At 39.6% G+C, this 11,463-nt stretch overlaps 2 protein-coding genes across 4 annotated transcripts in view; one reads left to right on the top strand and one right to left on the bottom strand.

Annotated features, from left to right (window-relative positions):
- mbd6 (methyl-CpG binding domain protein 6) overlaps positions 1 to 11,463 on the top strand; it is a 29,044-nt gene that overhangs the window by 1,558 nt on the left and 16,023 nt on the right. Inside the window, exon 1 of one of the 2 annotated variants that reach the window (XM_084365503.1) lies at positions 6,202 to 6,275. The exons of the other annotated variant lie outside the window; for it this stretch is intronic. The gene's annotated coding sequence lies outside the window, so the exon portion shown is untranslated. Of the gene's footprint in view, positions 1 to 6,201; positions 6,276 to 11,463 lie in introns of those variants that run through there. 2 annotated transcript variants of the gene reach the window in all.
- stac3 (SH3 and cysteine rich domain 3) lies at positions 3,935 to 10,052 on the bottom strand. Of its 2 annotated transcripts, none has more exons than XM_084365508.1 (13): positions 9,705 to 10,052; positions 8,857 to 8,897; positions 8,241 to 8,319; positions 7,350 to 7,503; positions 7,107 to 7,204; positions 6,878 to 6,938; positions 6,628 to 6,725; positions 6,401 to 6,470; positions 6,126 to 6,175; positions 5,890 to 5,972; positions 5,732 to 5,783; positions 5,457 to 5,594; positions 3,935 to 5,173 (listed from the first exon to the last, which is right to left on the bottom strand). In XM_084365508.1, the coding sequence occupies exons 2-13, from the start codon at positions 8,862 to 8,864 to the stop codon at positions 5,066 to 5,068; spliced, it is 999 nt and encodes a 332-aa protein (XP_084221634.1). In that variant the 5' UTR covers positions 8,865 to 8,897; positions 9,705 to 10,052; the 3' UTR covers positions 3,935 to 5,065. The 2 variants fall into 2 exon arrangements, with proteins under 2 accessions (XP_084221634.1, XP_084221635.1); XM_084365509.1 differs by having other exon boundaries at positions 9,729 to 10,052.

Genomic DNA, 11,463 nt, shown 5'->3' with positions numbered 1-11,463 from the left:
TTTGTATTTAACTCTCACCCACGGCGTCTTTGTGTGATTACTGTAAGACTGCATTGTAGAAGGTTTATATTGATATTGATGGTGTATATTTAATTCAGCACTGCTATGCGAGTGTAGTGAACCGTAAGCAAGGATCGTAAGGCGGAGAATGGGGTGGGACACTCAGACACTAAATCGTCAGTACACTCTTGATTCTCTTCAGATCGTATAAATCTTTCGCCTTTTACTAAAGATTTCCGTGGAGAGGATCAATAAGAGTTTCAATTAATTTTTTGATGCCCTGCGCAAGTGGGGCTTCCTTTTCTTGTGAAATAAAAATGAGTTTGACGAAACATTTAAGACGATATTAATCGTCAGGATAGAGGTTGAGCAATTTAATTGTCGACTGTTATGGCACAACATCTCAACGTTGTTGATGTGTCTTTTAAACATACGGACCTCATATCTGTAGTATCTCATACCCAAATGACATGAAAGAATAGTCTGATTTACAGTAGACAGTCTTCAGAGTAGTCAGACACTGAGACAGTTGATTTATGGCCACAAGAGAGCGCACGCTTCCAAATAAACCCTAACTACCGTCCACTGTACCCTCATATCAACGAGTGGAAATATATTTGATTTCACGCTTTGGTTCTGACTTCTCGAGAGGTGTATGTAAAAGTTATACGTGTTGGCTTGCAGAGATTTAAACTTTCAGTTTTACTGACACCAAAGCTGATTCCTCCTTTCTCTAGTCACCTCGAAATATCCTGCAGGCAGAGCAGTGGCTGTGAAGTTTACAATAACAAATATTCAAGTTTTATATGACGTGAATTTTCACATCACCAAATCCTCATAACAAAACTCTCAAAATATATTTATAAAAGCAGACATCATATCAGCGTATACGTTTCTGTGGCATCAGAAACACACGTGAAACCTATTTAAATAACATTTTTGTTGAATGTCAACATTTAGAAATGCTTTAAGGAACAAACAGCGAGTTCAAAATGTGGAATTAAACTCCGTGATTGTGTGACTCGATTATGGGATACGAGTGGAGTAGCTGCATTTCACCAGGACGCCTGTGGGTGGCAGCAGCAGCAGCAGCAGCAGCAGCACGACATCTGCAGGAAAGTGCAAGAAAGAGAAGAAGACTTTGGAAAGGGAAGCAACACAAAGGGAGGGAAAACAAAATGTCGAACTCCATATAAACGCGAGATTGCCCACTCTCTGCTTCAGTGGGTCTGCAGGAGAGTTTACTATTTTTGTTAATTGATTTATTGTGTACGTCCCTGACATTGAGAGTCGCACCACAGCTGTCCGTCCAGTGTGCCAGCCGGGGAGAGGAGAGGAGAGGAGAGGAGGAGCGACTCTACGCCGGGTGGAAATACAAACAAAACAAAACTCATGGACGGTTTTCTATTTTCAAGCTAGTAGGACAAGTGAACCAGAGGAAGATCACATGCATATCGACCATGTGTGAAATATTAATATCCTGTAAACTGATTATTTTTATTGTTGTTAAAAGTTAAGCTGTCCTCATCCTGTGCAGTCATGGATGCTTTTGATATTGTAAAGATTGAGGTCTTCACAGACTGTGACACTGATGCTGCTGCTAATGATCAACAGCAAGCAGTGGGTGACACACCACCAGCAAAAAAGCACAGGAGGAAGAGTGCAATCTGGAAATATTTTACCACCTGTGATGATGATGTGACCAAGGTGGTGTGCAACATATGCAAGAGAGTTGTGAGCAGAGGCAAGGATTTAGGACATCTAACCACCAGTGCGATGCACAACCATATGCATTACAAACACCACAATGTAGGAGGCACTCGTAGCACTCAGCGCGGCAGGAGACCACAGCCAACCCCTTCCCCTCATGCCTTACTGCCCCTTGCACCGCTTGTTTTCCAGAATCGATCGTCTGAAACCCTTGATCAGCCAAATCATCCAATGACCCAGACAATCACTGAAAGTGTGGGTGAAATGATTTGCATGGATCTTTTGCCATATTCATTTGTGGAGAACAAAGGCTTCTGTAAACTTATGAAAGTGGTGGCACCTCGTTATACACTTCCCACAGGCATTCAGTTCAGCAACAAAGTTGTCCCAGAGCTTCACCAAAGAGTAAAAACTAAAGTGCAAGAGAACCTTGAGAACATTGAGGGCAGTGTTGTACACTGCACAGCTGATATTTGGACTGGAAAGTTCTCCTTCGTGTCTCTAACAGGACATTGGTTTGTACAGGAGGTATCCGGAGGTGGGGCTGCAACACTTAAACGTGTAAGTGCGTTGCTCAATATGAAGGTCATCGATACAGAGTACACTCCTGCAGAAATCTTGCAACACCTCCAGGATCTTGTTGAAGAGTGGCAAAATATGGTTCCAAGAAGATTTACCGTTGGGTTCTTTGTCACTAACAACACTTGCAATATGGTGAAAACCATGTCAGACAGCGGCTACGTGCACATTAGATGCATGGCTCACTCCCTACACTTGATCGTCACAGGTGCTATTGAAGAGTGCCATGGTGTGGTTAGTGTAATCAACACTGCAAGACAAATTATCAAAACTGTGCATATGTCAAATGAATCCAAAGCTAAGCTGCATGAGCTACAGGAGCAACTTGGCCTTGCCGTGTCTTCCTTAATTCATGATGTGCCGACCAGGTGGAACACCGTGTTGTTCATGCTGCAGCGCCTGCTGGAGCAGAAGAAGGCACTGACTGCTATGTCGACAGAGATGGACCTTGGCAAGTCCGTCTCAGACAGTCAGTGGACTTTGATGGAGGACGTAGTCAAAGTCCTGGAGCCTTTTGAGGAAGCAACACGCACGGTGTGCCAAGATGATACATCTATTTCCTCTGTGATTCCATGCATCCAGGCTCTCAGAGCTGCACTGAACCAACTTAAAGCAAATAAGGATGTGAGTGATCTGCTGGAGATTCATAAGCTAGTTGGCTTGCTGCAGATCCACCTTGAGGAACACTTTCAGCATGTCTTTGAAACGTCCACCAACGCCTATTTTAAAGCAACACTCCTGGATCCCAGATTTAAGATCATGCCCATGGCACTGCTCAGCAAGCTGGATTTTGATAGATTGAAAGCTGCTGTTGCAGAGGAGGTCGACGAATTGTTGGAGCAGGACAGCATTCCTTCAGTAGGTGAAGCTGACTCTTCATCAGGTGTGGTGCTAGAATCAGAGGGCGCCAGCAGCAAGCCAGCAAGCCTCTTCTGGGGCGCAATGCAGAGTCTTACAGCAAGTAATGTGAAGACTGTGACATCGTCAGGTTTAGTGGAGACCTACCTGGCAGAGAGCAACACACAGTCACTGGCCTGCGACCCAGTGATTTCATACTGGTCTGCAAAGATGGAACAATGTCCTGCACTGGCTCGAGTGGCAATCAAATATTTGGCCTGCCCGCCCACAAGTGTCTCCTCTGAGAGGCTCTTGAGCACAGGAGAGGATGCTGTAGCTCCAGATGACAGACTTGTCCCTGTCCATGTGCCACAGCTGGTTTTCACCAAGTACAATTTGGAAAAATGTCAATAACTGTAGTTTTCATGTTACTGCTTGTCTTAAAATATGCTTCTCTCTTTGTCACATAGATGCTTGACATGCCTTTGTTCAAACTTTGGATTAAGGTTGCAAAAAGAAACTGACACAAATAGGGCAAAACTATATGTATAAAGCTGGATTTATAGTCTTAAGTTTCCTTTAAAATGTGAATGATCTGGTGATGAAAGAAGCTGATATAAATACTGTAGAGATGTATGCAGATTTCCCACTAAACTTAAAAGTTTGCCTTTCTTACACTGGGACACACTGCACTGGATTTTTGACAGTCACTGTCACAGTATACACAGTATGTAGCATCTTAAATTTTAATTTATATAATTTGGTGGATGTGTTGCAATAAAGAACAAAAGACACAAAGAAGACTGTGTGTTTTGCATTGTTTTTTTCTTTTCTTTATATTTGGCTGTCAGTGATGATGCAAATTACACTTTATTTGTATGGATATTTGCACAAGGAAGGATGTGATGTGAACTTAAATTCATGGATAATTTAAGCAGCAACAGTACTGAAGTACATAAAGTGGTGCTGTACTGCACATACTGCATGACTGCTTCCATCAAGAGAGGTTCTTCTGCATCTCTCTTTGTCTTTGGTTTAAAATATGATACTGACTTTATGGAAACATTTTAAAGAAAGTTTCACACAGACTTTTTAAGTGCACTTCAGGTTTAATATTTGAAACATTTATACTTACTAACTACTAATACTTGCTAATTTTATCAGCAGCAATTAGTGCAAACATTTGAAACCATTGTGAGCAGTATTGATTGTATTATGTGCAAGCTCAATCTAGGATCCTGATCTTTGCACTGTTTACATTCCTATGTTTATGATTAAATGACTTTGAAGCCTCTATTTATGTAACTACTGTATAAAGGACCTAGAGAGCCTTGCTAACGGGACCAAAATTCCATTAGATATTTTATTTGACAATAATCATTATGATTTCAAAAGTTATATTAATACCATATTTTTAATACCATATCAATTAATTAACAAATCATACCTAATTAGCAGTGTAATTTGTTAATAAACACAACTGCTTATTTTAAAAAGTGTTTAGTCAAATTGATATAGAAATATATTGATGCATGTCTTCAATCTTGTCAATTTTGTGTCTACTTTCATATTGATTAATTATTATGATTTATGACCTTTTCCAAAGCTCTTTAGATTTTGTCTCCCACTCAACATGGCTTGCTATAAATAGCAGGTAGTTTAGTTTCTTAAAGCATGTGACCATTTGTATGACAATGCTAATCACATTAAAGCCAGTACATAACCTGATTGTCTCTTAGCAACATATCAATGTACATGTACGTATTAATGAAATAGTTTTTCAACCATTATTATTAATCTCTCCTTTCTCTTGCTTCATCACAATACATATGTATTGTTTATGTAACAAATATAGACAATTGCAAACAGTGATGTCTCCAATTTGTGCTGATATTTAAAGTGTGTTGGTTGCAGGCTCTTCCGCTGCATATTGTTGTTTTTATGTCACAGTGATCTCCTCCAGCAGATCAGCAGGGAAATAGCCCAGCTTGCGTCCAGTGCTGACCTTCAAATAGCCACCTTTCTCATCCCCTTTCTTCACCACAATCTGAAACACAGAGTGACAGCAGCACAGCTTAACATCCCAGCATCAGTATCAGTTTGATACATTCTCACTAAGGCTGCTACAGAATGACTGCTGCGGCAGGAAACATTTGTACGTGTGGACACTGAGGGTACAACAGTGTTAGCAGTTATTTTGGTAGTCAAACAAGAAGTTTGTCAATCTACTTGGGCAGCAGGTTGATGTAATGATGTTACTCTTCTGTTGCTTTTACATTTTATTCATGTTGTTTAATTAAACACAATCTCGCACAAATTAGCGTTGTTACCTGATCTTTCTTCAGTGTGATTTGTCCCATCTCTCTGTTCCCGACAAAGGCGCGCGTTATCTTGAAAACCCTTTCCGACGCACGCACTTTAATGAGGTAGTTGGTCGGGAAGTAGCCTGTCTTCTCCCCCATCTTTCCCTGGAAATAGAGAGGCAACACACTTTGAGTTCATCCTCCACAGAAACTTAAGAAAAATTTGACAAAAAAGTGAACCAACACATTTAAATGATCAAATGAAAGCTAAACAAATCAAGAAGTGATGAAGTTAAACTCACCCTCCACCACTCCTCATTGGAGTCATCCAGAACTGTGATCCGATCACCAGGGCTAATACACAAGCAACATACACAGTCATATTTTTTTTTTATCACTGCTTTAAGTTTAACAATTACCTCATGTAGTTAATGTAAATATTTGCATCTTTCAAACGTACTGGAAGTCGAGGTCGTCTTTCTCTATGGCCTTGAAGCGGTAGAGAGCCAGGTAATAGTGGGACTGGGAGAATGTACCCTTACTCTGTTGACAAAACAGCACAGTTGCCACTGCATATGACAGCCTATTGATAACAAAAGCATTTATGCATGCAGTATTATAGTTGGTGGAACAGGGTAGTGCTGTTAGTATCTGCTTGAGAGTAAAACTGAAATGTTACGTTCACATTTTTCTTACCTTGTCATCTGCTTTGTCTCCTCCTTTCTCCTTCTTATCATCAGGCTTCCCTGTACGAACATTGGACATCAGACTCATCGACAAATTTCTTGCTTTTGATGAACTTAAAAATGGGGAACGAGTCATCTCATGTTATCTCCACTATTTCAGGTATATAGCATCCTTGTTGAATGAGTGACTTAATATTTTTTCTCCTCTTTTTTAAAATTATTATTATGACCACAACTAGCGTAGTATATACCACACAGCTAACCATCATTAGAGTTTCTTTGTACCTTCTCCTCCCTCCTCATTCTCTTTGGGCTGTTGGTTCTCCTCTTCTTCCTCCTCCATCATCATCATCATCTAGAGGGAAAACATTAATAATCAGCACTGTACGCAAATATCATATTCCTTATCCTTTTTTTTGCTTTAGTACCATTATCTCTGGATTCATGCTTGAACAATTTCCTCTACTGAAATTATGCAAATTTAAGTTACGATTAAAAAGTCGTATACTCACATTTTTCTTGTCATTTTCATTCTTTTTGCGCTCCTTATTCGCCATGATGACGCCGACACGCAGGGTGTCAAAGACGGGGTCGTTCCGGTTCGGGTTGTCTGGTTAATATAAGAAGGCAGTCAGATCATTAAGCATTAGTACAGATAATTAAATTACATACATTTACGAATAGACTGTACAATTTCACAGAATAAAAAGGTATTAAATAAATAATTGATAGATAAAAAGGACTGTCATTCAGTGGACTCACTTGGATCTGGTTGGTCACTGCTGTACAGGGGGGAGCTGTAGGCCCTTCTGAAGCCAGGTGGCTACAGGAAACAAATAAAGAACATAATGTTTCAGAATTTCCAAATATTATAGCTCTGAAAATCTGTCTAACCAGGTGAAAAGGAGAGGAAATCTGTATACATTTTAGTATTCTGCTGTGTTCTGGTGTCTTTATAAAGCCATATGACATCAAAAGGGAAAAGACTCACAATTTTACCAAAGCACCTCTGGAACTCGACATAGGACTGACATGAATGGTGGATGTTGGTCTTGCAGTTTTTACACCTCAGAGCAAACTTGTTGTTCACTGAAAAATAAGCAAAGGAACTTCAATTGGGTAAATCAGAAACCAAGGTTAAGCATTGAATTTAGAAAACATCACATATAAAAGATATTTGTATGATATTTCTGATGTTTGTGTGTGTTTTCCTGACATAGTTTCTGATACATACAGACTATCATGCGAGCGCAGACGTCACAGAACTTGGGTTTCTTGCAGTAGTGGTCCTTGAACTTGTGGGGTTTGTCGTTGACCATGAGAACAGGTGGAGGAGGTTCTGGTTCCTTCTCCTCCACCTCAACCTCCTCCTCATATATGAAATAGACCTGGACACACAAAGGCCATAGCTCAATCATATAAAAGCACAATATGTGCAGTGTTTTGATGCTTCCAGGAAAGCACTGGCTGTAGAGGGGAAAGGATTCGATAATGTGGGCTAAGTTTATGTGAATGATACGTGCATGGAGTGGATGATAGTGAATTATGTTTTCATTAGTGTATAATCAACTGAAAGTAAGAATCACTGTGGTGTTGTTACCTTAGAATGAGCCTTTTAACTATCAACAAAGGGAGTGGGTCCTCTTAGATGGAGTCTGCCATGTTTTTACTGTAGCTCAGAATGAACAAAACAAACACTGGCTCAAGAGACCTCATTGCTAGATGCCAGTAAATCCCACACAATATTTTGGCATAGTCTTTGGAAAGAGACGGTGATTGTCAAATTTGTATGAAATATTTGCATACAAGTTGTTTTGATCTTTAGTATTTGCCTTAGTAGTATAGGATATGCACATATATTCATTTATGTCATATGATATTTTACAAGTTTTGCAGTCTGCTGTTGTTTAAAGAGTCACTTTTCTAAACCTAAAGTGGTTGCCCTCACAGATCAGCCAGCAGTGTGACTTCCCCCATGGGGGATAAAAGGCAGAATCACTCAAGTCATGGCTCATATTTTTCCAATTGACGCAGCACTGCGTTCCTGTCCCAGCTGGTGGCTATTTTAAACTGCCCGGGAATGGCACTGCTAACAGTGGGGGGTTGACATGGTCCTGTCACTCACAGTGTCGCCGTCTTCTTTCACTACGTTGTCAGGAGCTGGAGGGTTGTCATGGATATCCACCGAGTTTTTGTCATCCTCCCTGAAGCACACACACACACAAAGACAAAACAGTAAGATCCAATCATTCAGCTACATACCATTACTTTCACGTGAAAGTTTGTCTTTCCAAAGTGTTAACTTTCTTTTTTTAAAGCTTGAACACTTGTTTGTTGCTAGGTGAGCATGTTATACTTACATTTAAACAGGACATGTTAACATAAAGTTGACAAAGTTGAGACAACAAGGTTTTCACAGGATGACCTCATAGAGTGACCTGACCTGACATGCTTTGTGTCGATATCAAATTGCCACTCCAAATAGTTGAGTGTAGATTAATCATTCTGGGAGAGTCCCACAACATATTTTCTCTAATGAACATTGAGCTTCTTTATTATCATTGTACATGATTGTGAAAGATGTGGATAAACAATATTTGGAGGTTTTTTTGCCTTTCAGTCTGAACTGTTGCAACATTTAGCACATTAAAATTTGAATGGAGTCTTGTGGAGATGGTGAAGAGGGTCGGGCAGGCAGGCAGGCAAAGTAGGACAAGCAATATATCAGGAAATGTACTCACAGGTCCATGGTGTTTGGTGGATAATGTCAGCACTGCCACACCTAAAAAGACATAATTATATTTATTTATTAGTTTTGGTTTTTTTAGGTTTTGCGACAAATAATGTAAATTTGTGATTATCGGGGATAATTAATGGCAAGGATTTAACAAATACACTGCATTGAATGCCTTTTTTTAAACTATGTCTTTTCTCATGTGAAATGTAATATGCCATGGTTTGGTAAAATCAACAAAAAACATAAACCATGTGTATGAATCTGAATAAAATGATTTAATGTTAACTCTTATTATGTGAGAATATTGGCCTTCATGTGGCATCAATTCAAAAAGTATCAAATAGATTTCAGCTCAGTGTTTTATCATCCGTCAATCTCTATGACAAGATAATAATTTAAACCAAATCCACACAGTAGAATTACATGACATTTACATATTGTGTTAGTGATGTGGATAGTTGTTTAAGACACAGCACACACAGTGACACCAACGCATGTACAGGATGTTCATCTTGTGTCTGTATGAACTCTTAGCAAAAAAAGTTCGCTATGCACTCGTGTACACACACAAACACACATACTGTACGAGTGCACTTGTCCAACAAACTATTCTAGGGCTGTGAAATTCAATCTCATCACAGCTATTTTGGGTGCCTCTGCCAGACAGAAAAAGAGGAAGAAAATTCTAGAAAGTACGACCGCAATGAAAATCAATATTTGCAAATTGGCAAAAACATCTTCCATATATCAGTTATTCAGTTAGTATTTCAAAGCTTTATGTGACTGCTTTTCTGAAATCAGATTCAATGAACATACTTTTGTCATGCAAACACATTTTTGCAGTGGACTAACCTTAAACTTCAAACTGGAACATACCTCTTTTCAAAACTCAGGCAGCTCAGAGGACAAAATCCAGTGTGTGAGTAAATCTCTCTGTGAATGAGTCCTTGACCTGCTGGCGTTGACTGGAGTGCTGAACGTCCAGTGGATCTGAGTCCAACAAACCAGCCGACCCACCTGCCTCCTCACTTCAAGCCCTCAGGGTTCTCTGTCTGGGCCCTTTCTTTCTTTACTCCCTTTATTGTCTCTTTAGGTGATTTCCAAAGTGCTCAGATGCTAGTATATGTCTGTGTTTTGTGTAATTACCTATGATTTTGTGTGTGTGTTTGTATGTATGTTTGTGTGCGTGCCAGGCTGAGCACTCATGTGTCAAGATGACTGTTTGGGACAGCTGGGGACCTCGGACTCAGCACAGATGACGAGGGGAAATCAGATACTTCTCTCCCTCTGTCTTCATTACACACATATACTCACCTCTTTCCCCTTGTCCCACTTGTTCACAGACAACAGAAACACACAGACACACAGGCATTCATAGTGTTCAGTGTCCTGTTATTCCCCTCGGAGACTGAGAACAAAGCACAAACCTGTGTGTCGCCTTTGTGTAAAGCATTTTGTCTATGGTTAATCTATAAAAATTATGGTTATGTTGTGCTGTAGGCAAGACTACAATTCAAGAGACTGAGGTAATGTGATCAGTAATATATCTTTTAATTCGGGGGGTTTAAATATCTGAGGCTGAGTTTACATACAGTTACACACATGTTTAGGCTCCCTCTGATGTTTCTTTAGACTAAAAATCTTAAAATTGTACTTTCTGATCATTTACGCCATCATGTCTGAAAAGTTAGTAAATCAAATGTTTAAGATGACATTTTTGTTGACTGGTTAAAATATTCTCAGAGGGGTATGATTGCATGGGGGGAGTTGTCTGGACACTAGATTCATGAATGGAAGTTGTAAGTGTTTAAAGTCACAGCGACACTGATAGTGTCCCTAGAAGGTGTATTGCACACAAATGTCTTAGGAGGTGGATCATGAGGTCACTAAAATCAGACAAACAATCAGTGAATATTTTTCTCCTCTTTTAAAATGTCTCCCCCAAAACTACGTTGGCACCTTTAAGGGATATTTCTCCACATAAAACCATTATAAACTGAATGAATTAAGGTTACATTTCAACTCGTAATGTTAAGGGGGCCTCAATATTATGTAACAATCCACATGTAACCTCAAGGTCCTTGTCATTTTAATTCATATTGTGCATTAACGGTGTATACAGTCTTACCAGACAAATTTGTAGTTAATGACATTACCACACGCTAATTGCCATATGGGCCCCCTGAGAGTGAGGGGCCCCAGGGCAGTTGCCTGCTTTATGCTACTAGGTTGTCTAATTCAGTCTGTACTAAAATCAGAGTATGCTCTCTGAGATATGTCAATCACAGAAAAACAACAAACAGACATATAACATAAATATAATGTAACACTGGACTATGCATGGAATAATTATATGGTGCAGCAAGGGAATGAAAGTGTGCAATATGGATTAATAAATTGTACAGTTTAAAACATAGCCTTTTTAAATGTGTATTTATTATGTTTAGTTTCTGTATATTTTAAAACAATGTGTATCTGTGCTAAGATTCAGTGTAGACAGCTGCTCATGAATCCATTATTGTGAACTGCAGAGGCCTTTTACCATTCTGTCATTATCATGTCCTCTATCAAGGAGCTCCGCACTGATGTCTGTCTGGAACACTACAAAGGT

Source organism: Pagrus pagrus (genome assembly GCF_965226575.1).
Source record: "Pagrus pagrus genome assembly, chromosome: 11".
Taxonomy (NCBI): Eukaryota; Metazoa; Chordata; class Actinopteri; order Spariformes; family Sparidae; genus Pagrus; species Pagrus pagrus.
Note: the sequence above shows the minus strand (reverse complement) of the source record. Positions and strands in the feature narration are given on the sequence as shown.